The 27,168-nt window shown below is 43.2% G+C and overlaps 2 protein-coding genes across 2 annotated transcripts; one reads left to right on the forward strand and one right to left on the reverse strand.

Moving 5' to 3' along the window:
- The first annotated feature begins 7,464 nt into the window (after positions 1 to 7,464).
- LOC147215279 (cerebellar degeneration-related protein 2-like) lies at positions 7,465 to 13,917 on the forward strand. Its single transcript, XM_086139955.1, has 6 exons — positions 7,465 to 7,720; positions 9,051 to 9,163; positions 10,315 to 10,463; positions 10,542 to 10,712; positions 12,348 to 12,564; positions 12,816 to 13,917. Exons 1-6 carry the CDS (start codon positions 7,639 to 7,641, stop codon positions 13,368 to 13,370), a joined length of 1,287 nt encoding a protein of 428 aa, XP_085996081.1. The 5' UTR covers positions 7,465 to 7,638; the 3' UTR covers positions 13,371 to 13,917.
- Positions 13,918 to 15,346: 1,429 nt separating this feature from the next.
- polr3e (polymerase (RNA) III (DNA directed) polypeptide E) lies at positions 15,347 to 27,038 on the reverse strand. Its single transcript, XM_086139954.1, has 21 exons — positions 26,886 to 27,038; positions 25,991 to 26,099; positions 24,501 to 24,551; positions 24,293 to 24,370; positions 24,088 to 24,203; positions 23,513 to 23,595; positions 23,229 to 23,336; positions 23,000 to 23,049; positions 22,745 to 22,864; positions 22,283 to 22,368; positions 21,741 to 21,785; positions 21,559 to 21,650; positions 21,104 to 21,224; positions 20,915 to 20,996; positions 20,752 to 20,811; positions 20,133 to 20,290; positions 19,365 to 19,426; positions 18,807 to 19,273; positions 17,174 to 17,251; positions 16,336 to 16,458; positions 15,347 to 16,229 (listed from the first exon to the last, which is right to left on the reverse strand). The coding sequence occupies exons 2-21, from the start codon at positions 26,027 to 26,029 to the stop codon at positions 16,173 to 16,175; spliced, it is 2,076 nt and encodes a 691-aa protein (XP_085996080.1). The 5' UTR covers positions 26,030 to 26,099; positions 26,886 to 27,038; the 3' UTR covers positions 15,347 to 16,172.
- Positions 27,039 to 27,168: the final 130 nt, after the last annotated feature.

Below are 27,168 nucleotides of genomic sequence, written 5' to 3' on the forward strand. Positions count from 1 at the left end.
TATAAAAACTGGCACGCTTTGTAAGAAACGGATGCGGAGGAGAAGAGGAAGCACAGCAGACGATACCCAGACAGATTCAAGAGCAGGACAGAAATAATCCGGACAATAATTCAGGCCGAAAAAAATCAATAGGAGTCCTGCGATTGTCGACAATGAATCATCCCCATTATGATGGAGCTCGGGCTGTGCTGCGCGAAAAAGGATGGAGACTTGTGAGAAATGGGGACGGATTAAAGGGGAGATCTGCATAAATGGGAAAAAAGGGGGGAAAACGCCAATGGAGGCAGTGGATTTTGATGGAAAGGACGTGGAACAATGGCAGCGTTCGGGGTCCGAGGTCAACTGCACACCAAATGAAGAAGACTTGTGGGGTGCCGTAGAGGTGCTTGTGGATAGCTGTGGAGCTCCGGTTTCTTTTTGACAGGTCATTTTTCACCAAAAAGGTGTAAGATAAAACCACCGAAGTTTGTATGTTGACTATTAAAGCAGGACTGTGGGAGATGTCTACATCCCTCCCACTGTTTCCCATCCTGTCTGCATTTTTACCGCCTTGTCAGCGCCCGATAGTGACCTCACATCTTCTCCCATCCTCTGGCTCTCTCATTGGGTCTCACCAGACGTCCTTCATTATCTTTCTTTTACAAATATTCATGGCTGGTGAGGCACTGACTTCAGTGAGACAATCAGACGAACGAACATACGACCCCTACGGAGCAGCTTATTCACCATTATTCACCAACTCAAGCTTGCTGTCACCATATTCTGCAGCCGAGGAGTCGCAAGAAGAATCCCTGGAACCACGAGTACCCCCTACTATGAGGCAGGGGAACTGCGTGCCTCACTTGGTGGCTCTTTACAGCGATTTTATGATTGCTCAGCACAGACACTAGTAACGCACATACAATTGTTGACAAAAAAAAAACACCATACATTGAAAATTTATTTCATATATCAAGTGTTGAAACATTTTAATAGTGACATATAGAGAGGCAGTATCGTGTTAGTGCAGAGCATGCCAGCAGTCAGCTCTCATTATGCAGTCGACGTTGAGGCTCAACAATCTGCAGCCTCAGCGCACGTCTCTTCTCAGTATTTTTAACAGTACCTGTGAAAATCCAATGATTTTGAATAAAAAAACTATCTAAATGAAAAATACCTTTATAGTGCATTTCACTGATAAATATAACAATTTCAATCTTTTTTCATTTACATTTTTCCTTTCCAAGATTGGCAAGTGAGGCACGGACCTCTCCTGCCTCCCCAGACTGCACGTCACTGGCTATTACCATGTAGCAGTTAGCGATACCACCATTATGAGTATGAGATCATTTGTGGCTGTCCCTCCCTGTCTGTGTTTCCCACTCTTGCTGTCTATACTTCTCTCTCTTTCTACTCCGACCAATCGAGGCAGGAGGCCTCCCATAGTAAGCGGGGAGATCTGGACTTGAGGTTTCTGCTCCGGTCGTTGAAATTAGGTCGTTTGTCTCTGAGTGCGTCTTCCCGTTGTGCTATGTCTCTGTAAATCAATTTAAACCGCACGAGACAACTGTGTTGAATTAAATTGGGTGCAAGACGGTTCCTGGTTCAATTCCGACAGAGGCGTCTTTCTGTATCTCATCTCCACTGCAGCATGATCAGATTTACCGAAAAGAGACATCCTAAACAGAAAGCATTCGCTGAATAATATCAGCACCGACCAAGATTCTGGCTGGCATCGATAGAGGCACACATATTTGCTGAGGGTTGTTGACCAAACTTCCCTGAGTGCGTTTCCTTGGTTTGAGGGCCGATCTGGAGGGAAGCATCTCAGATCAGGATGGATAAACACACAAGCAGCTGCCGGGACGTTTTGTCTGCGCTCAGCAGGGAGATGCAGTCGGATCGGCTTTGTCTTGTGTATCATGAACCCGTCAGGTCGATCAACGGCGGAGCGGAACACACGGGCAAGGCAGGAAAAAGAGAACGCTGGAGAAGGACTATTTAAAACAATACACCTCCGTGTTTTACTTCCCAACATATAAAGCGCTAAGAGGCTGTATAGTGTGACAGCTGTCAATCAATCATGATGAGTAACACTCGGAACTTCAAACTGTCGCCTCATATCACACGGAAACCTCAATATTTTGCATTTTCAAAAAGGATTTTAACAACAACGGCATTCCTGGATGGTCCTGGTGGCCCTGTAGTCGACTGGAGATCTGAACCCTGCAGGATAAGCGGTGCAGATAGTGAAAGCGGAAGAAAATGAATGAATGAATGATTTTTTCGGAATAACAATTATGTTCGGCATGAATATCCATGTCATCTTAAGGCTCCCGAAGCCTTAACACCGGTGCCAGATTACATTTGTTCGGATCACCGTATCATCTCTCTTCCTCTTCCTCCTCCCTGGCAGCAGCCGCCCGCAGAACCCAACCACACCACACTTGGGTTTCTCCCTACCCATGATCCCCCCTGGAGCTGCACGAGAGAGAGAGATTAGCTAAACTCATCTACTTCACAGAGTTTAGTTTTACCCACGAGCCCCGGGGTGGGAGATTAATGTGAAATTAAAACTTCCTCTATTTTAGGTCCCTTTGCCTCCCCCCGCCAGCTTCCCCCGCCACCGCAGACAGGGCTTTTGATGTTATTGATAGCATTTATGCTATCTCTAACCCAAATCCATTTTTATCGACACCCCCCCTCCACATCTCGGATTATCACTCCGTCATCTCCTCACTGTTTCTGTTTTTTTATAATTGTTATTATTTCCAATCTGCATAAAACAGAAAGACTGGCACGATAAAGAAGTAAGATCTGCATCCGAGGCGTGCGTTTAAGCTGCGCCCCAAGTCTGGCCCGCATTCAAACGGGGAGAGGGATGAAATGTCACATTAAAACTAAACAACTAAAACAAACAAAAGACAATTTTTTTTTGGGTAGGCTTGCTGCTGTCCTCTTGGCCAGAACGTTAAAGGAAAATGTGTACAAAATGGAAGGAAAAAAAATTAAATTAATGCATGTGTGCATTTAGTTCAATCTAATTTCATTTCATTTCATTTTAGCCTTATTATGGCAGACACACGTTGTTTTCAGACTACCAGCACTGACACCGAAAATGATTTTTGGGCCTCAGAAATATCGAGAGATGACCTAAAAACACAGAGTTATTGATATAAAATTCAATCATGATATAATCCTTAGTATTCTTGAAAACTCAGCATTATTGAAAAGGAAGGACAAAAAACAGTGACAAACCAGAGATGGTCTGCCAATGCTCACATTTATATGGCTTCACTTTCATTCTTTCCCTGTTTAAATTTACTTTCAGAATAAAAGTGCTCTCATCCAGTGTGTTTGCTCCCGCTGTCTTTGTGTCTCCTTTCCCTCCACGCCGCCCATATGTGATCCTGCATGAGACTTGCCGTCACACTGATTTTTTTTCTTTCTCTTAGCAAACGACCAGTTGTCATGGCAACACAGCAGCTTAATGTGAGAATATAGCGCCAATCCTTGGCTGTTTGCGACCAGAACAATAGACATGGAAGTGGACAGGAATCAGTCAAAAAAAAAAAAAAAAAGGGGGGAAAAAAAAAACATAACAAATTATAATGGCCGCAGGCTCAGGGAGCTTTGCTGTCAGGACTGACAAACGGACAAGCTTTGAGAATAAACACAAACCCACACATACACATACATGCTTGCAGACGTTTTGTCACAATGTGTGTGTGTGTGTGAGTGTGTGTGTGTGTGTGTGTGTGTGTGTGTGTGTGTGTGTGTGTGTGTGTGTGTGTGTGTGTGTGTGTGTGTAAAAGTTCTCGCCAGAAGCGCTTCCTCAAATCCCATTACACCCCTACCCGGCTCCACCTCATCCACTCCCTACAGTTGGTATGGAAACAGATCACCAAAGCTCCCAATCTCTCCTTTAATGGCTCATTACTGGTTGCCACAACTCATTATTGTTGCTTGCAAAGCAGTGAGGAACACCATTACAAACCCGCATCGCTGCGGGGATGAGGAGAGACGTGTTAATGTGCTGATGAGCGCAGTCTGTCCGCTTGGCTCGCCCTCTCCTCTGCAATATTTTCACCCCCCACTCCCCCCCTTCAGTTTATCCGACTTCTTTTCACCATGGGAAAGAGGCAAACATGGTGTCTCGCTGCTTGCGGAGGCCCTTATTGCCCTTTTTCGGTGCGATCGCCTGCCTTGTTTTGCAATTGAGGTGCACTTCATTTTCCAAAGGGGCGGGAGAATCACAGGGAGGCCGAAGGTGTGCTGTTTGGCATTTCGACACCCCTTGAAAGCGAAAAATGAAACGGCGACGCGGCATCCGAGGACATCTGGCTACGACTGTTAACTGTAGATAGGAGGATCACTCCGCAGAAAAATTATCACAGCTATTTTATCGCTAGGAGACGCCGAGTCCCCGCCGAGACCGCGGCCTTCCTGCTCTGCTCCCTTTTTCTCTCATCTCTCTGATCGCCACAAAACACAGATGGCGAAATTTTCGGTGGATGACGGGGGCTGGGATGGGAAGAGAGGGAACACGCTGCGGCTGGAGCAGGAAAATAGAAGAGCACTTTGGAGGTGAAAGCCCACAGGCCTTCAAGGACAACCTGTGATGTCTCTTTTTGTAGTCCGGAAAACGAGGCCTGGAGTTGGAGAGGTAGGTAGACATGTGAGCCGTTGTTCACAAAATATGCTCAGAACAGATGACTGGGTGAGGTGGGGGTCAACCCTAAATCACATTTATGTCTCAGAGCCCCTTCACGTCATTCTCTGATCCAACACCCACTATGTTTGTGAAAGGGCGGGTATGAGCGATGAAAGCTGAAGTGCCTGAAACAAGCTGAAAAACATCAAGTATGGCCATATTGCGCTTCACACCAGTTCTCATGCCTAGAGTGCCTTATAAAATCCCCTTGTATTAGTAGTTGCATATTTACAGCGCTGGAGCTGCCTTGCTTGGTGTGTTCACTGTGGATTACTATGCTGCAGGACAAATTAAGGCTAGTCTGTCCTGTGTGAGCAAGTTTCCAAATATTCGGCTGCATCCCATTTAGTTTCGCGCTCACGTTCCATTTATCTGCCCAGTTTTGACAGTTCAGAAGCATCATAATCCATAACCGTGCGAGGTTTGATTATTTTAACCTTGAATTAAGTGGATCAGGAGCTATACTGGAAAATCTCCACCAGTAGGGGGCCCAATATGGAAAACAACCTGGATTTTTAATTTGTCTTATTTCTTGTTCATTCTTCCTCTTTAACACCACTCATTTCTCTTTTTCTATCCAGCTTGGCCTGGCTTGCTGAGAAAACTTTTTAAAAGTGTCTTTTCACACTTTAACTGTCGAAGTGAGTTCACTCTGAGCAAATGTTTGCAAAAAAAAGGTAATTTCCCCATGGAGATCAATAGATTTCCTTTTTTTATGGGACCACTTAGTGTCATGAATTTTTATGACTGAGCCACTCTTTGCCGGAAAATTAAATACCTTAATGCATAGACGCCTAAGTGAAACCAGTCACTCGCAAAATATGCATTCCACTAAAAACCGTGCAGAACCCTTCAGAGGACGAGACACTTAACAAACACTCAAACGTGCATTATATCCCCGCTCAGCAACTAATTCGGTAAAATTTAAAAATAGGGGAGATGGAAGCAGCACGGGAAGGAAAGGGAGCAGGATAAGAGACTCATGGTGTTTCGAGGCAAAAATCCTCATTTCTGTGGACAGAATCCAGAGTGGCAAATTGTCTTTCATCAGTAAGCATGACATTTATCTGCAAGATGTTTTTAATCAGACAGACAAAAACCGACATCAAAACCAGCATCAGAGATTTGATTTACTTAAAAGCAGAGCAGCATGTAAATTCTGTATCTAAACATAAATATTAATAGATAGCATATTAATCGGTTGTAATTTCTTAGCACAATCCCCCATTAAAAAATCATGAAAAAAAATTCCATGTATGCTGAAACCAAGTGAAATTAATAATTCAATGCCAACCAGTGTATAATTTGCCTTCTTTGTCTGGATAAAAGGCAGATTTTCGTTTCTCTTCAATGTTCTTAAGGAAATTGGGCAGATTATGAGACTATATTGCCACTATGTGGTAAAACACTGCAACTGCAGTTTGTACTGCGCAGTATTCCACTGAAATTCTTTATTAAGAAATTGATGTTGCGTCAAAGGCAATAGGCGAGGCTATGCTCCAAACACATGATTTTAAAAAAAACAACAATGAAAAATGGAATCAAGAAAAAATTGAAATATAGCCTGACTGTAATGGGATTGTGTTTCCTGTTTTATTTGTATTTTTAATATAATATAAGTGTTTTTAGGATGGGGTGATTGTGACTAGCTATTATTATTAGTTGGTTATGTGATTTTCATTGATATGTCGGTTTTTTATGTCTTTTTTGGTGCGAAAAGTGAATTCATTCAAAAGCACATTGTTATATCAGTATTTTTCAAATACTGATATAACACTGTGCTTTTTTTCTTAATTTTTCACAGTGATGACAATCAATTCTTATTCATTTACAAATACTGATATAGCACAGTGCTTTTGTTTCTTAATTTTTCACAGTGATGACACAGACCCCACCAGCCCTTGTGGGCACAACAGCGCCCCCTACAGGTCAGGCTGAACCTGGTGCGCTGCGGCGTCCAGGGGAGGAAGCAGGTGTGGTGACGGTGGAACTGTCAGTGAGACACCGCTACACCGGAAACTGCGCAATGTCACATTCAAAATAAAGGCACGTTCGTAACGCTACGTCACGCGTTTATTATTTAGTTCTTAAGCCGGCGTTTTATTGATTCTTTTTTTTTTTCATTTCGTTGTGGCTACAACTCATGTAGAAAAATAAACCTAACTCATCAATTAGTTTAGACTGGTGAAGATGTTTTGCATATTTCTAAACTTGCCATTTCACCGATGAAACAGATGGTGAGTATGCATGTGATAATGTCGAAGGACGTCTTTGGATCAAATTTAACACAACGCAATGTCAAATTTATCAAGGGAAATATTTGAAATACGTCTCTGCTCCATCGGTCGTCTGAAGCTCCGGGGCTTTCTGTTTAAAGGTGTTTGAGAGAAGGGTCTTATTTTTAAAGAATAGTTTCACAAAGTAGAACTCTTCTTTATGATTCTCTGTTCCAATAAAAGAAAATAATCCCAGCTTATTATAATTGACATGATTGATAGCGATATTTGTAATTTTGTATTTATTTTCTTGGTTGTGATAGTTTCTATAAAATAAGGAGCGTCTTGAAAAATAACAAATGGAAATCTCAAAGGTAATGCGTTATGCTATTGTTAGCTGTTTAATGTGGGAATATTGACAGTTTGCACAAACGGCATTAGGGATCTTCTAACTGAAAAAAACGATATATTTTATTTTATATTACAAAGCAAATGACGAGGCTCTTATTTTGAAAGTTCAAACCGGAAATTTGACGCAGCTCACGCACCCGGCGTTTTTTTTATAATGAGTCGACGAGCCGTCTGTCCGGTAGATGTGAATTGACCGGTGCCAGCATGAGGCGGGCGGCCGGAGACCTTCCTCGCCGTCCTTCAATGACCGTCTGAACTCTCGTCTCTGTCATGTCGAAGGATTCTTGGACCGTCTAAGCGAATTTTTTCACCCCAAAGATGCTCACAGACATGATAGTGGAGGAAGAATTCGAGTTGAAGGAGGACGAGCCGTGGTTGGACAAGCAGGACCTTGAACACGGTACACTTTCCTCTCTTTTGTCCCCGAGAGCCTTCGAGATAAACCGCCAGACCGGTAACTTCACCTGAGTAATATCGCGAGATTATATGAGGCTTCATCTTTCAAAATTAACAGAAAAATTATTATTTCGCTGGTGGCATTTATTGGAAATACATAAAATTCGGGGTCCTGGTTTGTTGACTTAAATTTAAATATTTTGAATTTATTTTAAAAAGGAGAGGCTTGATTTTACATGAAAAACAGTAGAGTCAGCCGGGCGTTGAGACACAGCAGGAGATGAAGAGGCTTCATCTTCTATCCTTCTTTGTTGCATGTTCAAGGATAGTCTGGCCGATATTCTCCCCTTGTCTCTTATGTTCCCTGAAACACTTATTATTCAGGTGTTTCATTTTGCACCAGTTGGTTTGAATAAATTAGATGTCCGGCTAGGTGTCTGTGTGTGTGACACAGACACATGGAAACCGACCATAAGCAAGGATTAGATATTGGCTTGTCAAAAAGTTGCATATAAGCAAAAGGTGATCATAAAAAGAGCCTCTTTTGGGCTTAATTTATTGCTTTCTAGAAGCCCTTTTTGACTTTCTTAAATCTTCTCCTTTTGTCATTCCGAGAAAAATGCTATATTATCCTGTAAATCGCTTAAAACATTGAAATGTCAAACGAACATTAGAAAGTTATCAGAAATCATTACATACCACCTTAATCAAGTAATCCGATGAGGAAAAGCTATTGACACAGGCAGACCAAAAAACAAATTTGACAAACATTTGTGGAACACAAGTTTGGCAAGAGTTAAAACCACATTTTTAAATACCCTAAACCCTTACAGGACATGTACGATATCACATGAATAAAACATCATCTTACCTGTATAATTAAGACGCAAAAGGGGCCACATCCATGAGAAAACCGTATCCAGAGATGTGTAGATGTTAATGTGAGGGGTTTCTATTTATTAACTGGATGGGATCACCAGGGGTCCCATCATAAAAAAAATAAATTAAAAAAAAATCACAGATAAATAGATAGAATGCACATTTTTGAGTTGCCGAGGCCCCTGGTAGTGTTTTTAAAGGGCCTTCTTTAGCAGTGGAGGTGAACCCAGTGGGGGCTGTGAATTATAGCTTCAATTAAAATCCTCATATTAAAAGGCAGGTTTCATAAATGTGTGTGTGCTCTGTGTTTTGATTTTCTGTCATTTGGTAATGCAAGCTCACTCTAAGTGGGTTACTGGGCCCCTGCCAGTGCCAGCAGGACCGGCGCTGCTCGTAACTCCGTCGAGCCGTGAGCGCTGACGCGTATCTGCTCCCCGCTGCCGTCTCTCCCGCAGACCTGCAGCTGGCAGCCGAGCTGGGGAAGACCCTCCTGGACAGGAACCGGGAGCTGGAGCAGGGCCTGCAGCAGATGTACTCCACCAACCAGGAGCAGCTGCAGGAGATTGAGGTGAGGAGGTGTTGTTTAGAGAAAGCGGCGGCCACAGCAGGAATGTTTATTAGAGTTTGCTGATGCAAACATTTCACTACTCAGTTTAACGCTGCCTGATGCACTGAAATCAGCATCTTATCCATTCATATCCCGGATTCCACGTGATAGACAAGATGTCTCCTCACAGGAGGTCTAAGGATGTCCTATCAAGCTGATGAGGGCTGATGTGCAGGTCTTCAGATGTGTATAGACCTCCCAATCACTCGGATTTCCTGCAACTTCAGGCTGCTGAGCCAAAGTTAAATGTTTAACCTGCAAGGCTTATTTACTTTTAAAAGATGAAGGAAAAAATAAGTGGCCCTCACAGTTCTGACATTTCTTTGCAGCATGTCTTCTGTTTACGGTTCTTGGAATCAGAGCATAACATCATGCATTCCATTCCTCTTTATTCGCTTGTTCCTTTGCTATCACCTTCGCCTTGTTACCTCGCCAGTGGCGATTGGTCCGTGGTTCTTGTTGACGCCCCCCTGCGGATCCGAAGAAGCAGAAAAGGTCACCTTTGCCCAAGTTAATTCTACAGAATGAAACCAAATCGCAGGTCTTATGTTAAAACACAGAGTTCTCAATTTGTCCTGATTCACAGTAACGCAGTGGTTTCCCTGCAGACCCTTCAAGCCCTTACATCTCATTTAAATAACAGGACTTTAATATCAAGCTGAGTATTGAATTAGTGCAAAATCAAGTGCCGGAAGCTACCCGTCATGTCACTGCCGACACATGCTATTAATCTCTTGACTTGAGCTGCAGACTTGCAGTGTGAGGCAATTTCTTGTATCTTGTCATATTTACTGTTTTTTTTTTTTTTTTTTTAAATAGATAAATAAAAACGCGAACTGCTGAGCCGCACATCCGCTTTTCAGGTCTCAAAGGGTTTTCTCTGTGGCTGAAAACTGTTCAGATGTTCATATTGAAACTGTTGTTTTGAGACTTGAGACCATTTACAGCATGTAGGTGTTAATGAGTAACATGCTTTTTTTCCCCAGGATTTCTAAAAAGCAATTTTCTAGGACTTTACTGATTTGTAATGCAAATCACACACACGTGCTCGACATCCGGGGAACGAACGCACATCAACCCTTCCTTTTTCCTCTCCTGCCTTTCTACCTCAGTATCTTACAAAGCAGGTGGACCTCCTCAGGCAGGTCAATGACCAGCACGCCAAGGTGTATGAGCAGCTGGACGCGTCAGCCAGAGACCTGGAGCAGAGCAACCATAAGCTGTGTCTGGACAACAGAAAGGCTCAGCAGAAGATCAATGGGTGAGATGGGAGGCAGAATCATGGGAGAAACGTCCCACGAGCACATCGTGCTAACGTAGCCGCGTCGTCCTCAAACAGGCTTACGGAAACAGTGGAGCTGCTGCAGACCCAGGTGGAAGAGTTGCAGCAGCAGGTGGAGGAGGTGAAGCTGAGCCCCTCTCAGCTCCGAAAGGCACAGAGCAGACAGAGGTTTCCTCAGCAAAGCTCTCAGAGCGTTTCCTGTCTGAAAGAGCTGCAAAATTCCATGAGGTAAGGAATCCAGCACCGCATTTGTATCGCAAGAGCCAAAGAAACGTGAAGTTTCGATTCCTGGATTTATCCAGCACTCATGGAAAAGGGTGTTAAGCTTTTATAGCGCTTTCATCACCCGATGGTTTTGTGACACAGGAGGTAGAGCAATCGTCTTTGGATCCAAACAATCCTGGTCCGATTTCCGACTCCTCCTAGTGTGTCGAAGTGTTGTTGAGCAAGACAATGAACCCCTAACTGCTCCCCTGGCACTGGTGGACGGCAGCCTACTGCTCATGGTTCATCCATGATTGGTTAATTGCAGAAAATGAATTTCCCCAAGAGGGGTTAATAAAGGAAAATTGGGCTTCAATGTCCTGCCCAAGAGACACTTTGGGACGCAGAAAGGGGCAAAGCCAAGAATTGAGCAGCTCAACTAAATGCACCATGAGCGATGCACCCCCTCTACCCCGTATTTTTATAGGTGCTGAGGGCATGTATGAGGGCAATGGCTGTATGGTGGTGAAACCTGCTTGTGTACACCCAAATAATTTCTGGGTGTGGTTTTTTTTTTTGAATCACTGTGAACACATCATGCCTTTTGTGACAGATTTCAACACAGCTCAGCTTTTGTTGTGTGAAAGAAGATTTGGCCTGAGAGGGTCGTCTCTCTGCAAATTTTTTCTTCTTCTGACTTTCACCCACCAGTCCAGGCTTAGCAAGAGATGTCACAATTGTACTGTCTCTGATCCCAAAGCTCAAGCCCTGGTTAGAAGGAGCCAAGGAGAAAATCCCACCCCCGGCATTAGCCATCCCAGAGTAGGTGTGCTAATCGTACATACTAGTACTCTTAATTTGAAGTAACTTAATCCTGTGCGTGCGTGCGTGCGTGCGTGCGTGCGTGCGTGCGTGCGTGCGTGCGTGCGTGCGTGCGTGTGTGTGTGTAAAAATCCTGTTAGGACTGCTCCCTTCAAAACATCCAGGTCAGATGCAAATCTCACTGATAATCAGGGTTGATAGTCCCGTTAGAGGCAAATATGGCGAGCGGGTTTGACGTTGGAAGTGCAGGTCAAAGTCTGGGCTGCGGGGAACTAGCATGTCTGCCTGAAGCTGCATTTGATTCTTCAGCTGAATTTAATCTCCTGCTGATAAATTCTGCATACTGCGCTCCTTTCACCATGTCAAGGAAATTTTACACGTGGAAAAAACCTATCTATTTATTAACACTGACTTTCAGTCAACACCGACGCCACCTTGAATTTTTGACCCCTTTCTAAGATTGAGATAGAGAATGTCAGTTTGTCAAAGTGCGTGTTTCTAAACCATTTTATGTTCAAAACAACTGTCTGATTAATTTCTGCATGAAATACATCAGTGTAGAATTACAGTTACTTTTTCTTTTTCATTGGTTTCCATGAACATTGATATAGCATGTTAATTCCTTAGCTTTAGGGGTGCTATTAAGTAATTTTTTTTCCTCTCTACTGCTTAATATTTAACAGATGTTCTGTGTGTTATCACTTTTGTTATCTATATTGTACAAAATATCATGTTGAGGTGTTTGTAGAACAACAAGGGATTTTATCAGTGTGTATTATTTGAAATGTCATAAATCCGTAGGTACAGGGGGGCTTTAAAAATTTGCAACGCCCGCAGGTTCTCCGACTCCTGCGACCCATCCGACGACCTTGAGTCCTTCGACGTGTCATGGCGTGAGGAGGAGCAGGCGTCGCTGCGGCAGTCCCTCCGCTCGCTACAGACACAGTTTGCCGGCGAGCGTGCTCGCAGGGCGGAGGCGGAGCGCGAGGCCGAGCTGCTCGCCAGCCAGAATGCGGCGATGGAACAGCAGCTGGCGGGGATGGAGACATTTCAGGTAACGAAACGCCGTAGGGTGGGGGTTGGTCGCAGTTGTCAACACCAACACTACCTGCTGCTCTGTCAGTTTATCGAGGCTGAACGCTCCAACAGCAGCATCATGTGCAAATTAGCATCTGTCCCCACACATTAGAGCTAAATGAGGCATGTGAGCAAACCATCTCTCCAAACACAGTGGTGGAGGATTTGTTGAAGTGCAAAACTCAGTGGGCTGGAGATCAGGTCTTCCATATCCCTGTTCCTCCTCAGATTCGAGTGTCCGAGCTGGAGCGCGAGGCCGAGGAGCTGCGTCACCTCTGGAAGTCGGATTCCACCCGCCGATCCGCCAGGCGGGACTTCCTGCACGGCCTGCTCTCTGACTCGGTGTTCCTTGGCGCGGAGGAGGAGACTGACGGGGAGGCGGCGGCCAAAAGCCCTTTGTCCGCTGAGCAGCTGAAGGCGGCGCAGTTGCCCGGCGGGATCTATGACCACGAGTGCTCCTGCGTGCGCCGCGCCGAGGTGGTGAAGTACCGTGGGATCTCGCTGCTGAACGAGGTAGATGCCCAGTACAGTGCCTTGCAGGTGAAATACGACGAGCTGCTGCGCCGCTGCCACGCCACGACGCAGGAGGAGCAGGACGAGCTGAGCCACAAAGCAGTCCAGACCGCCTGCCCAGCACTGTCCCATCTGGTGGACTTTGAGGATGACTTTCACCAGCCGGAGTACAAAGAACTATTTAGGGAAATTTTCAGCCGCATTCGAAAAACCAAAGAGGACCTTCAGAACAGAGGAAGACCGTCTGCGGTGGAAGCTCTGCCCATCTGAGTATACATCGAATGGAGATTCAAAAAAAAAAAAAAAAGGATCGCTGCAAGACCGATTAGTGTCTTCCGTTTTTTGAAAAGACCTTCACAGCAGCGAAACAACGTGACTGAGTCCACACTTCGAAAAACTGTTATGCAAACGGTGAAGAGATGAGTGATGCGGGACCAAGAAGACCAAACACCACCAGCTCAAGTCTCGGACGTGGCTCTTTTTGCACAGAAACACCAGTGCCTACCAATGCCGCCGCCGCTGTACAAGCACCCTACCTCACTCCTGACGTGGGCTTCCACTTATAGCGACATGCAAGTCACATTGCAGAGAGTTTTGCGGATGAGACCGTATCATTTGGTACATCTAGAATATGGAGAAATTAATCAATGGATGGGAACCTTAAGTAAATACAACAACCCGAAGTCAAAATTAGAAGCTTGCACTCGGTCCAAAATGAAACAGTAGGCAAATGGGAGATACCTAAAACCTAAACGTTTCCTAATTGTAACAGTTTCTGTTCCCAGTTGTTGCAAGTGTAATTTTTAGTCCCTCAACCAGTGGTTTCAGTTGTAGCACAGCCGCTGTAAGTGTGTTAAACCCAAAATTCAATTTAATGTCTACATTGAGTCAAATGAGGCCATTTTTCTTCCCAATTGGTCAGAACATTTTTTTTCTCTTGTTCTCCCATTGAAGATCTCCCCGTCGACCTTTCCGATCATATAACGTGGACTTTTTGACTCTTCTTGGTTTCAGCTGTAGAATGCCAGATTTCCCCGGAGGACAAACCAGGGGGTTTAACGGAATGATTTTCTAGTCTCTTGCAAGTAAAAGCTGTCGATCCAAGGTGCTTAAAATGTTAATCTCAGAAATACTTGATAATCGTGTTTAGGATAGATGCCTGCGAGTGAATGTTAAACTAAAGGAATGCCATGAGGTTTTCATAAATACTGTATTTGGTCCTAGGGCAGACTCCTGATATATTAGCCAGTTGTTTCATGAAGCCACATGTTGTTTAGAGGTTTGAGATGCAGCTGTCATGTTTTGTTTTGGGTTTTTTTGCTGCCGGATGTTCGTGAAGCTTTAAAGTTGTGAGCCTAGTTTGTTAGATGTCTTTGGGTGGAAAAAGTCTTACAGAGAGGCACTTTAGAACTGCACAAGCATCATAATGCTCTTCTGACACTTTGACTGTCAAATGTAGTCATTGAAAAAAAACGTGATGTGCTACAAATACAGTTTGGATGTATGTATGTATGTATGTATATAAATTTTCCTGGTTTCATGATGGATGTTACCCAGGGCCATAAAACAAGAAGCAAGTTCATATTGGAAGTTTGACTTTGTGTGTGTAGTAACGAAAAAGTCTTGTGAAATCAAAACGTGTTGCAAATTTACTTGGACGTAATCCAGTCAGAAAATGTTGGCCCATTTTACCACCAAAATATTGGCATGAGCTGACATTGGTCAGGCCTTGAGGCAAGTTTAATGAAGCTTTTTTAAAAATACCTTTTTTTATAGCAAAGGTTCAAGAGACAATAAGCCACACTTAGATAAACCTGCTTCTTATATCACGAGTAAAAAAAAATTAATTACATCATTCTCTATGCAAGACTGTTCTGTAGTTTTACATGGACCTGATGTGCAATTTTGAAAAATGACCAAACATTTCAAAGCAATAATTTGAAGTACTAATAAGAGTGGCAAGTAAGTGTAGTACACAAGGTGGTATTTATTTAAGAGTCATACTGTGATTATTCAAGCCTTTATTTGCATTTACACTCCTGGCGGTGTCGCCGTCCTGGTGATGGTGCATGTAAGGATGGAGTTTGTCCTGAAGGCCTTGTGAGGCAGAGGCACTTTTAGATAAGAGGCTCAAAATAGCAGCACAGGGAGATGCATCTTTGTAACCATGGCAACCGATCCAGCTCCCCTTTTTTTAAATTCAAATCCGGCTAAATGATTTTTTAAACCATTTGACCAATCCGTAATTAAAACTGCATCTTTATTTATTGTCCAACAAAGTTCCTGTTAAACCACATTCAGCCAAAATACAGGATGAAAACAAACCTCAACAACTCAACCTGCTTTAACACATTTTAATACACTAAATAATACAGATGTGGTACGCTACAATGAAAGCGGAGTACTTTCCGAGCGCTCATAATGGTTGGACTTTTATTGTTCTTCCCTTCATTAAAGATTGTTTTCTCACACTTTTGGCGACATTTTCAAAAGTGCCTTTGTGGATTTTAATCATCAGCATGATCGACTCTTTCAGTCAATGCTCTTAAACCAAATCACATGTTGAGTTAATGGGTTAAAAAAAAAAAAATCAGGCTCACCTCTTGAAAGGTTTTCTACCCACAAGGCCTTGACGTTGACAAGGTAAATGAAAAAAAAAAAATTCAAAATGTTTTGGTTTCCCCCCCATCAGGAGGAATAAACCTGTGAGTCCATCACTGCTTTCCACAATGACCTTAAACTCCAGTAAAAGTTTCACTTAAGAGTGATGTTTTCAGCCGCCAAAAAAAAAAAAAGTGATAAACCCTATAATGTATCTTGCTATTTGTTTTGAAAAGCTCCAGTTGATGGTGCGAGGCCTTTCCTGTCCTCGTCGCAGCATCAGAGACCTCATGCTAACGTTAGACAAACGGGGAGCATTCGTGTTCTTGGCCAACGGCGGGCGGCGTTGGCCGCCAATCATCCGTGCCGCAGCTGGGCGGTGCCGCGGTTGGCCCTCGCTTTTCGACTAGACACTTAGGAGAGGATTTGATTGGCTGACGGTGACCGCAGGGAGGGGGCAGGCTCTCGGTGTCAGGACTGCACAGTTCCTTTGAGGAACCAGAACCCTGCATGGCTGCTGCAGCACTCCTGCAGATGTGCAAACACAAGTGGAGAAAGATTGGGTTGGATCAGTGAAATGAAATAACGAATAATGAAATTTAAAACAAAAAATGCTGCTGGAGTTTCCTCTGACCTTCAGCAACCGGTCAACTTCAGCCTTGGAGACATCTCCCAGCTCCTCCGTCAGTCTGCTTTGCAATGCCGTCCTCCGGACCCGGTAATTCTTGGTAAACATGTCAAACAGCAGCCTCCGGTGCTGACGGTAGAACACACACACACACACACACACACACACGCGCAAAGGTCTTAATTGTCATAGTACTCCCGTTACAACCAGACGAGATTGGTAGCAGCGAAAGCAATACTGCTTTCTCCTCCAGTCGTTTTCAGATGAGTCTAATTTCCACTAAATGTCTTAAGACATGTATCCATTAAGGCTTTCAGAAAAGCTGTGTTGACCTTTATAGGTTACAAAAAACATGACCCTTTTCTCTTTTGTCTGGTGGGTTCTAACACTTAAAAAGGAATATTCTACATGAGAGTGAGGATTTATCAAATCAAACTAGAACTAGCTTTGCATTTTCTGCCAATGGTACACTCTTGTAATCAAATCAAAATGACATATCCGGGAGCAAACCGAGAGATAAGAAAAGTGCGTCTATGTCCTCTCTTGGTACGAAAAGGGATCTTGGTAAATGAGTAAATGTCACAAAAAAAAGCACTTTATAAATTAAAAATGCCACATTATCCTGTATTAAGAAAAAAGGAAAAATAAGTAGAAGTTCTATGATAAAACTTGTCCTAATTGTCCGTGTTGCATGGGAATGATGCAACATTATGAGAGCCCAGACACACGTGCACTGCAGGTGCATGGTGGTTTTCAGCATTTAAAGACTCAAGATTTTGTTTTTTTTAGTAGCGTTTGGATACGAAAGCACTGTACAAGTGTATGAGCGTAGCGGTGCATTTACCTTGTCGAACTCCTCTCCGGTCTCCCACAAGCCGAAAACCTTCTGCTCATCAAGCGACGCGTTGGTCTGAGGAGGAAACTGAATTCAAAAGAAAGACAGTGTTAGGCAAAATAAAAAAAATTAAAAAAAAACAAACATTTTAACCTGCAGGTTCAAATGATGTTGAGTCAAACTGAGCAAAGTCAAAGCTCTCCTCTAAACACAGGCTGCCTTGTGAAAATACTCAGTGGACACAGACAATATATTTTGATGCTCAGCAAACATCTACAAAAAAAAAAAAAATCTGATCTGAGGTTTTTCATCGTAATGGTTTCTGCTTTTGGTTGATGGCAGTTCTGGTTGAAATGTCTGCTAGAATCACTTATATTGTTACTATGGAAACAGCAAGATTTGGAAACTGAAAAAACCTTGATACTACAAGTGCTGAAAATGACCAAAAAAAATCTATTACAACTCTTATGTTATACCAATAATTGAATCATAGATATATCTCCACACCCTGAAAAGGTTTCATGAATTGATGAACAACTAGACGACACAGAATCGACAACAGCAAGCATCCGTATAATCCGATCAGTTCCCTTCCACGGGCACAAACACGGAGGAACCCAAATGGGGATTAGCCCCCGCCCCACCCCCCGGAGACATGAGCCCCTGACACGAAACTGATCCACGGACTGTCGGGCATCTGAAGTCCGGGGCTTGAAGTGATGCAAGAGCAGAATAGACTGTCCCCGGATCAGCCTGAATCCTCCAACTACCTCCCAGTTTAACTGCTGACTGTGGAGATAATGAGCTTTGCTGTGAGGCTAATAATGTGTTGCTTAACAAGAGCGGCATTCCCCCTTCTCCCTGCCCCCTCCGTGGCGCAAATCCGCTTTAATATACAGGATGAAGATGGGATGAGACTTAAGCCAGGCCGGGGCTGGTCCTGGCAGGGGACTCGGCCACTTAACCCAACGAGAGGACGTGGGACAGGCTGTGCCGCTCCCCCCGCAAAACAAAAACACCAAGCCAGGAAAGGCGCAGGTAGTAATGCAGACTGATAACAAGCTCATTGAGCCACCTTGAGCCAAAACTTGTACCTCCGGTACGTAGTGGGATCAGGCTGAACATGAGAACCAGGTCTGGGTTCAGTCACACATCTGAACTCTCTAAATGACTGTTCTGGAAACTCGACAGTTCCACAGTGCTCCAACAACCAGCGGGAAACAGATTTCATACTTGTGAGCACCATAAACTGTCTAAATTCATTTTCAATTGTGACGGTTTAGGTTATGGTTCTTTACTTAATGACGTTCATGAAATATGAGAACAAATTTCTTTATAACGTTTCATTAAAACAAAGTATCTACTAGGTGGAGCTGATATGAATCAGTGGGGAAAGAAATGAGGAAAAAAAAGGCGCCATTTGTAAAAAAAAAAAAAAAAAATTTTGTAAGATTTAAATCCAGCATATATGGAAAACACGTTGCTGTGTGACGTGTCGGTACCTCCATCTATCAACCCCCCTCTGCTACCATATCGGTGTGACAATATCATTTATCCACTGATCAAAAACCAGCTCCGTCCATCCCAAACCGGGTACGTTCTCGTTTTAAACCTCAGAGAGCGACACGTCATGAATACTCACAGGCACCATTATCTGTCTGCACTGGCTGAAGAGCACAGCGTCCTGCAGCACATGGTCCGAGATGGAGTGTAAGAGACCTTTTCCCACCGGCATGGAGGCCAGGTGGAGGTTGAACAGCCTCTTCAACTCATTCATTGTCAATACAAAGTGCTTCCTGAAGGTCTTTATCACAAAGTCCAGCAGCTCCTGAGACGGCGCGTTGGCGGGGCTCCCTCCGTTCGCGTGGTCGAAGCCGGGGGAGGTGGCACAGGGGTAACCGTTGAGGGAACCGTTGGGGATGTGGGAGGAGGACGGCGGCGAGGACGTGTCCATGGGCTCGTCTTCTTGCTCGTGAACGTGCTCCTGCTGGACGCGGGCACTGCTTCCCGCTCGCCTGGCGTCCAGTTCCCTTTGTAGAGACGCCTGCTTGTCTTCCACTCGCTCCTGAGCTATCTTCAGGCGCTGCTCCCCGCTTATATGCACAGACTCTGGATAAGGTTGTTTTTTTTTTAAATAAATACAATAAGGACTTTTCTGTGCTGCATATTTAGTTTGGGAATAATTTCAGTTGAAACTAACCTGGCTGCGGGGAATCCTTTGGCATGAAGTCTTCCTTAGAGAAATTAAAAACCTTTTCCAACCTGCAGGGGGGAAAGAGAATATTCTTGGTTAAATAACCCAAATTATTTAATAAAACAATATCCTGGTGGTTTAACTCTTCGCCTCCGCAATTAGGAAGGCTCTCTACAGCAGTGGTCCCCAACCCCCCGGGTCGTGGACCGGTACTGGTCCGTGGATCAATTGGTACCGGGCCGCCCAAGAAATAATCAATTATGTCCGTCAGATTTATTATCAGAGTCTGAACAATCTTTATTTTGAAAAATCTTTTATTTTGAAAAATGAACGGACTCTCTCGGTTACATCTCGGTCACTTGAGCGCCAAAAATGTGACCCACGAGCTAGCGAAATGAGTAAAAAACAGACGTCAGACAGAAAGTTCCTTTTCGAAGGGGAAAAGCTCTGGTGAAGAGACAGAAGAAGAGCCTACAACTTCCAAGAAAAAGAAAGATTTTAACAGACCATACCAGGAGTTCTACTTGAAATGTGGATTTATCGTAACAAGTGATTCCCACAAACCAAGCCGCTCTGCATTATATGCGGCAATGACGCCTTCATTAAACTCATGTTACGTTGTTGGCGCAATGTTACGAGGTACGCAGTGGACTCACGATTATTATTATTATTATAGTCCAAATGTGAACAATCTACGTGTACTCTTCCCCCCCCCACCCGGTCCACAGTGATAAAAAGGTTGGGGACCACTGCTCTACAGTGCGGGCAACCTACTTGCTCTGGATGCCGAGCCACAGCATGTGCTGCCTGTGGGCCACGTCCTGGTGCTTCCTGACAAAGTCCTGGTCAGTGGGCAACAGGAACTCCCAGCCGCGGTTTATACGGGGCACGGCCACCTGCTCCAGGAACTCCTTCACATCCTCGGGGGGAAGCTGAGGAGACACGCCGAGACACAATTTCTTCAGTGCCGTTTTGCCAGAGTGACGGGAAAACATCCAAACTCTTAACTGTTCCATAATCCAGAGATTAACGATATTATTCGAGCTATGTATCAATCCAAAGGGCAGAAATCCGCGCATTATTAGGGGAATAATAGCAATTATATACTGAACGACTCCAAAATCAAGTGAAATTTTGCATAAATCACATCGGCAAAAGTATCTCTATGCAATTCAGAGGCTGAGTTTGAAGTACTACTTTAAATACATGGGTAAAAACACTATCAACTAACATGCATGCAGAAACACATGGTCAAAATATAAATGTTCATTCAAGGCATTTTACATGCAGTTTGCCCTAAATCAACAGTCAAAAATGACAGTCTCCTTTGTGCATTTGGGATTTTACTCAAGATTCACAAAAATGTGGTTTTTGGGCAGCACTCAATTCTTACTTTGATAATGGACGCAACCTCCTTTCTCATCAAAGAGCGCTCCAGCGTGAACCTCCACATCTAAACAGTCACAATCAGAGTTAAAAGTTAACCGCACTGAAGTTATGAGGGCTTTCGTGGCGTGCTTTTGAATGAAAGAATAAAACCAGAGACAGCGGCTCACCACAAAGTCCCTGCCTCGACAGAGCACTTCAGCAGGGACCCCGCTGTGAGGACTGCAGGTGTTTTTAGGGTACAGAACATCGCTGGGGGAAGAAAAAAAACAAACAAAAAAACACATCAATCATCTTGCAAGACCAGGGCATTTTGATCCGAGTGTTAAGTTAGTATAAACATATTTTATTTTCCTCACCTCTTGACCACCCAGTTCCCCTGGACCAGTAGCGCCACTTGCTGGATGCAGCGGAGCACCGACGTGGAGTCGGTGCCTGACGCCAGCAGCCCCATCAGGTTCGCGAACGGCATCACTTTGACTAAATACGAAGAGTGGATAAAATGCAAGAGCACGGTTCTATCAGCAGAGAGGCCAACGACCAAAATGAATTTGATTTGATAGGGCTTTTTTTTAAAACAGCTTGTTTAAAAAAACGCTTTAAAAATGTAACATATTGGTAGAAACTGTTGTAATCATTCAATGATTTGTCACCCCCTTCTGGTGCCAATAAAAAATGCGAATGCAACGCAATGCAAACGTGGATTCCTTTTTGCTAAGCTGTCATTTGAATGACCAAAAAGAGTTTAAAAGCTGCAACGCTGAAAAAAAAAAAGATAGATGAATCAAAAAATGCAAATCAAAAACCCCCTTACCGTTTTTCATCAGGGTCTTCACCTGATCGCCCAGAGGAAGAGTCCGGAGCTGAGCCATGGAAAGGACATTACTGGGGCCTGCAGGCTTCACGCTGCAATGTGAATAACAGCAGCAGAGAGAATGTCGCTGGTTACTGTTTGAGCTTGAGGAAGCATCTGGCAGACAGAGGAGGAATACTTACAATTTCTCCTCTGCAAGTGGGGGCATCAGCATGGCGAGGTACTCCCTGTCATTAGGTTCAAACAAGGAAAGAAAGAAGTCACTGAAACCCATTTGATATGAGGCATTGACTGTAGTGGTTCTCAAAAACTATGACTAAATTGATCCATTGACAGACCGACTGAATTATCTGTTTTTTCCATTCAATCAAAAATGTAAAAATGCCCATCAAATGAAAAAGGTGTACTTCACCCTGGTCAAATAATTAACTCTCTCATGTAATTAAGACATTAATATCTGCTCATCCTAAAGACAACTTGTTTGGCAATGGTGTTTGATTAATTATGAGGGTTTAAATGGGTGTCAGTCAATCAGGGATATATTTATAATAACCATGTCCACCCATATGTGACGGCAAATGACCATAATTGTATTCCAAATGTCACGGACCGTCCTAAAAATGACATTAATTTTCATGTTTTTCGAAATACAGTGGAGCGCCAGCATATCTTTCAATTCACTTTGAAAAAAACAAACAAAAAAAAAGACTTTGTTCAAACTCACTTAGGAGTTTTGACCAGCTCAGAGTTTTCGGAGGAGTCCATCGACTGGCTGAACAAGTACTGCCGTTCGTGTTCCGACCGACCGTCCTGCGGGAGGAAAAAAATTAGTGAAGATAAAAAGGATAAGTCAGGGTAAATCCTGACTGCCGTTGGCTCGACATGGAGAAAATAGCTATTGTTGTGCTGTGATGCAGGACAATATTTAGAATATTTCCTAAAATGAAGAAAGAAGCAAAAAAAAAAAATCTATGTACTGGATATCGCTATGGCTACATAAGCTGCATAAAATGTTGTTTTGACTCATTTTCTGGAATTTAAGGATTGTCTCTTGACCCTTGTGTGTGTGTACACTTTTTTTCTTTATTCTTCTGGTGTAACCAGCTATTCCTTGCATGAGTAGTTTTTATTTGTGCCGCATATTTTGAATTGCTGAGGTGTGTGGGTGGGGAGTTTGCCGCCCTACGTTGACTCCGTGGTAGTGCAGGTGAACCCAGGGCTCTTCTGCTTGCTTCTTCTGGAGGAACTCGTACGATTGGATCCTCCTCTGCCGGGCCTGCTCCGACTCGGGACGGGCAAACCTCACCTGGAGAACCGTGTAAAAAAAAAAAAGAGAGAGAGAGAGAATAAATAAATAAAATAAAAAAATGAAAAAAAAAAAAATCAATTTATGCATGATGATTTTTTGAGCGAATTCGTGTTTTTGTGTGCGGGTTCCAACCGTAATGGCCTTGACTTCTTCCTCGGCTTCATCCTGAGAGGAATCACCGCCTGCAGGTGACAAGTTACAGTCGTTTTAGTGGGAAACACATCAGACTCTAGCGCTTTAGGAGACTTTTAAAACCTTTAAACAGGGGCTTGAAAAAAATGTCACTATATCAATTTGTTAGATTTCTTAGACACTTAATTTGTTAGAGACTTAAAAATAATATTTATTTAAAAAAAAAAACCTTCATTGGCTGCTTCCCTCTCTCTGGTTTTGTTGTCAGCCTTATCCAGGTATGAGAAGCTTGGCCTCATCTGGAGGATTCCAGTCAGCGGCGTGACGTGAAGCTCTCCTATTGACATTAGGCATTTATGTTGATGTTAAAGTTAAACACAATTGATAACAGCCAGCATGGATTTGTCAACACGCGGGTGACCTTTGTGTACTTACACAAGGTGGCAATAGAGTCGGATATGTAAATGGTGGAAGGAAAGTACAATCTGTTTACCGCGCTTTATCAATACACACCTTTGCGAAACACAGCGGCAGCGTATCGAGAGGTATTGGTGGTGGCCTGGATCGAGGAGAAAGTCTGTTTGTCCATCATTTTCCTGCATGAAGGTGAAAAATAGATTAGTGGAGCACACCATGTGTGTGTTGTTGCAGGAAGGGAACAGACGCAATGAGAACCACTGAAATAATTGAAAATCGGATCACTGATTTTAACTGGTGATCCAAAGCAAACCCCCGAAATCAAAACTGGATAATTTTCCTGCCAATATATGAAAAGTAATAAAGTAGAAAAGTAAGGAGTGATCATGTGGCAAATAACTCATATTAAAAAGCTCACATAAATTAATATCCAATAAAACATCAAAAGTACTAACAAAATGAAAGATAGAAAAACTTTTCAATGTTTCCTTTCGTGAAAATGTCACGATTGTAATTCTTTACATGAAATTCATTACTTCTGTATAACACAGAGTAGACTCAGATTAGAAAAAAAGAAAAACAAAAAGAAAGAAATTTTCTTGGATCAGATAAACTGGAGAACCAGCAGCAAATAGAACTTGGCCATCTTTGCAAATAGGCAGTAAACATACGCTGAATATGTGTTGGTTTCATCGAGGGTGGTGCCATCCACATTCAGCGCAATCTGTTCCCCTTTGCTGCGGCAGTAATTCGGACTCATCGTGTCAATGGCCATCTCTAGCTCCACCTGCCAATGCAACGTTCAGCGTTTACATAACAAAGTTGGCTGAGTTGGACTTACCGTCAATAAACAGGAAAACGCGGGTCTTGCCTTACCCTTTGCTGCTTGGGTTTGATCTTAGCAGACAGATGGTTGACATTGTCATAGGTCATAATTGAGGGTCGGACAGGGTACTGTGGCAGAGGGGTGAATAAATGACTTGTGAAACTCTGATCAGCTGTGAAAATGCTAAACAAATGCACTCTGGTTATTTCAAGAACACAGAGGGTGAACAGAGTTGAACACAACAAAGGAAAAGCTCACCTGGAAAAGATAAAGCTTTTCTGCAAGGCTTTTGGCAAGATACACATCAATCTGAAAGAAACAATGATCACACTCAGAAATATTCACGTGTGTTTGAGACCGGGGTCCAGTCTACATTATTACTGTTGTAATAACCAAACAGCCTAAAATGTTTGTTATGCTACAATCGGAGACTGACAGGAAACTCAGATAAGAATCAAAATAACTCTTTCATTACACTTTCCATTCCAAACTCATACAGAGTTAGAGGCCATTTCTAAATTAGCTCTAAATTAGCCCTTTTTTATAGCAGTAATATGTAAATTATTTGCAAAATGAACTATTAAATAATTAATGGGGGTGAAAAAAACTGACATCGTAGAAGCTTGAGGTAATGAATAACAAATGACCGCTTTGTCTAAGTGGCTTCAAATAACAAAATCAGTACCAAGACAACCAAAACAACAAAGTTGCGGTATTTTTTTTTCTCTTTTTCAACAAACAACAATAATCTTACCCCCATTACAGGATAACTGAGCACTATATCATTTTAAATCAGGCCCAGTGTGTGTATTACCTTCCTTGGACCATAAAGACCACCTCCTGACCAAAGTCTGGTCTTGCTGTTTTGGAGCAAAAGTCTAATACTGGGCTTACATCGAACAACTTTCATGGCCGCAAACTAAAATCTGAATGCCAGAAGGAAATTTTAGGAGTTTCACTGGAATCTTACTGGGGTTGTAGCACTCCTGTTATCTCGGTTGCTAAGTATAAGGTGGTTATCTGATCAGTTTTAGATCAGTCTTTTCATGGTTTCTGGCTTACAACGATATCAAACGTGTTTGATATTATCACAGGTCTTTCAGTCGTTATGGTGACATAACACAATCAACAACCAATAGATGGCCTCTAACAAAACTGGAAGCACCAGAAACCTGGTAGACAAAGAAACGATACAGCAGTTTTAGCAGCAGAGATATTTGTCAGTGGTATGGATGAACGGGAATGGCGAAGGACATCCAAATCAGTATAGACTGTCTAGAAAGAGGAGCAGATGACGGAGAGTGGAGAAGACAAAGTGATGGACTGAAATAGTAGTGACTCTGCAAACACCCAGGAAAAACACTGCTGAGAGAATCTAGTTTTATGCTTATAAATAGTGACCCTGTAAGATTCGGCCTTTTTAAATCTCAGTCTCAGCCTAAGATTTAAATTCTAAAAACTAGTCTCTGAATGAGAGCAGGTGTGAGATGATAGTATTCCACAAGTCTTTTCCAAATCTTTTCAAAGTCTTCTTATGTATGGTAAGCTTAAGTTTGCAGCATTCACGCAGAAATCCAAAATAACTGCTCGATCAACTACGGCTGGCCATCTGAATCGCATACAAACTGTAACAGTCATTAGATCCTGTCCGTGCACTGCAAACATAACAATAACCAATGGGGTTTTTAAGAGTTTCAGCAGCCGTGCTCCCAAACCTGGCCCCGCTTTGGGCCAGCAGACATACATACCTCCTCTATAATGGGGTCATCGTCATCCCCACTGGCCATATTTATGCGAGCAGAGCAATGAGGGGAAAGGAGGTTAAAGAGGAGAGGCAGAAGATCTCAGAGATCCAACCTGAAAATAAAAACACATCAGAAGATCTAGTTTAACAGGATAGCATCCAAAAAACCATTCATTGTTAGCAGTCACTAAGGAGTGGCAACAAATCAAACAGATAACAGAACACGGACGTGGTTGTGTTTTAACTTATATTTGAATGTTATTTTAGTTTACTTAAATTCTTGTATTTTTGACAGCGTTCCCGAAGAAATTGCATTTGAAGTTGGTGACGAATCTTTCGTAGAATCCCAATGCGAACTGTCAAGTTAGCCAACTACGCCGTTATCAAGCAATCTGATTGTGATGCTATCTGACAAAGCGAAGTGTAACTCACATGATGCAAGAGTATGAAATGTGTCTTAATATGTCTAACATTCATGCAAATACCATGTAACAAAACTGTACATCGCTTACATTAAATTAACTGACCTCGAACCAGAATAATGCTCTTTCAAGTCCATTCGTGGCTGAAAAGTTAGCCCTGTTTCTGCTTGCGTTAGCTTCGTTAGCAAGCTAACAACCAATTTCTTCAGCCACTGACAAAAAGGCCCACTCGCCAAATTCCCAAGTATTAGGAATGCCGGTACAACATAGAATACTATAGCAGAAGAGACAGAGTAGTCAAAGACAAACGTCAAGGATTCTCCACCGCGATTCTCCAGTGGCTGGTGCCGTTTAGTATTCTAGCTAGGCAACTTAAGCCTAGCCTTACCTAGCTTGCACATGCCATACAAAATTAACACACCGTCTGCAGCCACCGCCTGCTTTTCAACTTAATTTCCCCTCTCAGTAAACTCTCACCTGCACGCCGAGTTAGCTTGGACTATCTCATTCGGTTTGTGTGAGTTTGTGTGTGCCGGGATCCAGGAACACGGTGCTCGGAGAACGCCGTCAAAACTCCGGCTAACAGCTGAAATGTGTCGGTAACATGTTGACTCTAGCCGGGGAAGACACGTGGGGATGCGTCCCTGCCCATAATGCACAGCGACTCTGCGGCACGACTGTTTACATTTTATATAATGTCACTATTTCAGCTCTATTTAACAATCACCACAGGGGTTTACATGTCGGATGCTGCACGCTA

This window comes from Fistularia commersonii, chromosome 32 (genome assembly GCF_037954325.1).
Source record: "Fistularia commersonii isolate RoL2024-O1a breed Wild chromosome 32, RoL_Fcom_v1.0, whole genome shotgun sequence".
NCBI lineage: Eukaryota > Metazoa > Chordata > Actinopteri > Syngnathiformes > Fistulariidae > Fistularia > Fistularia commersonii.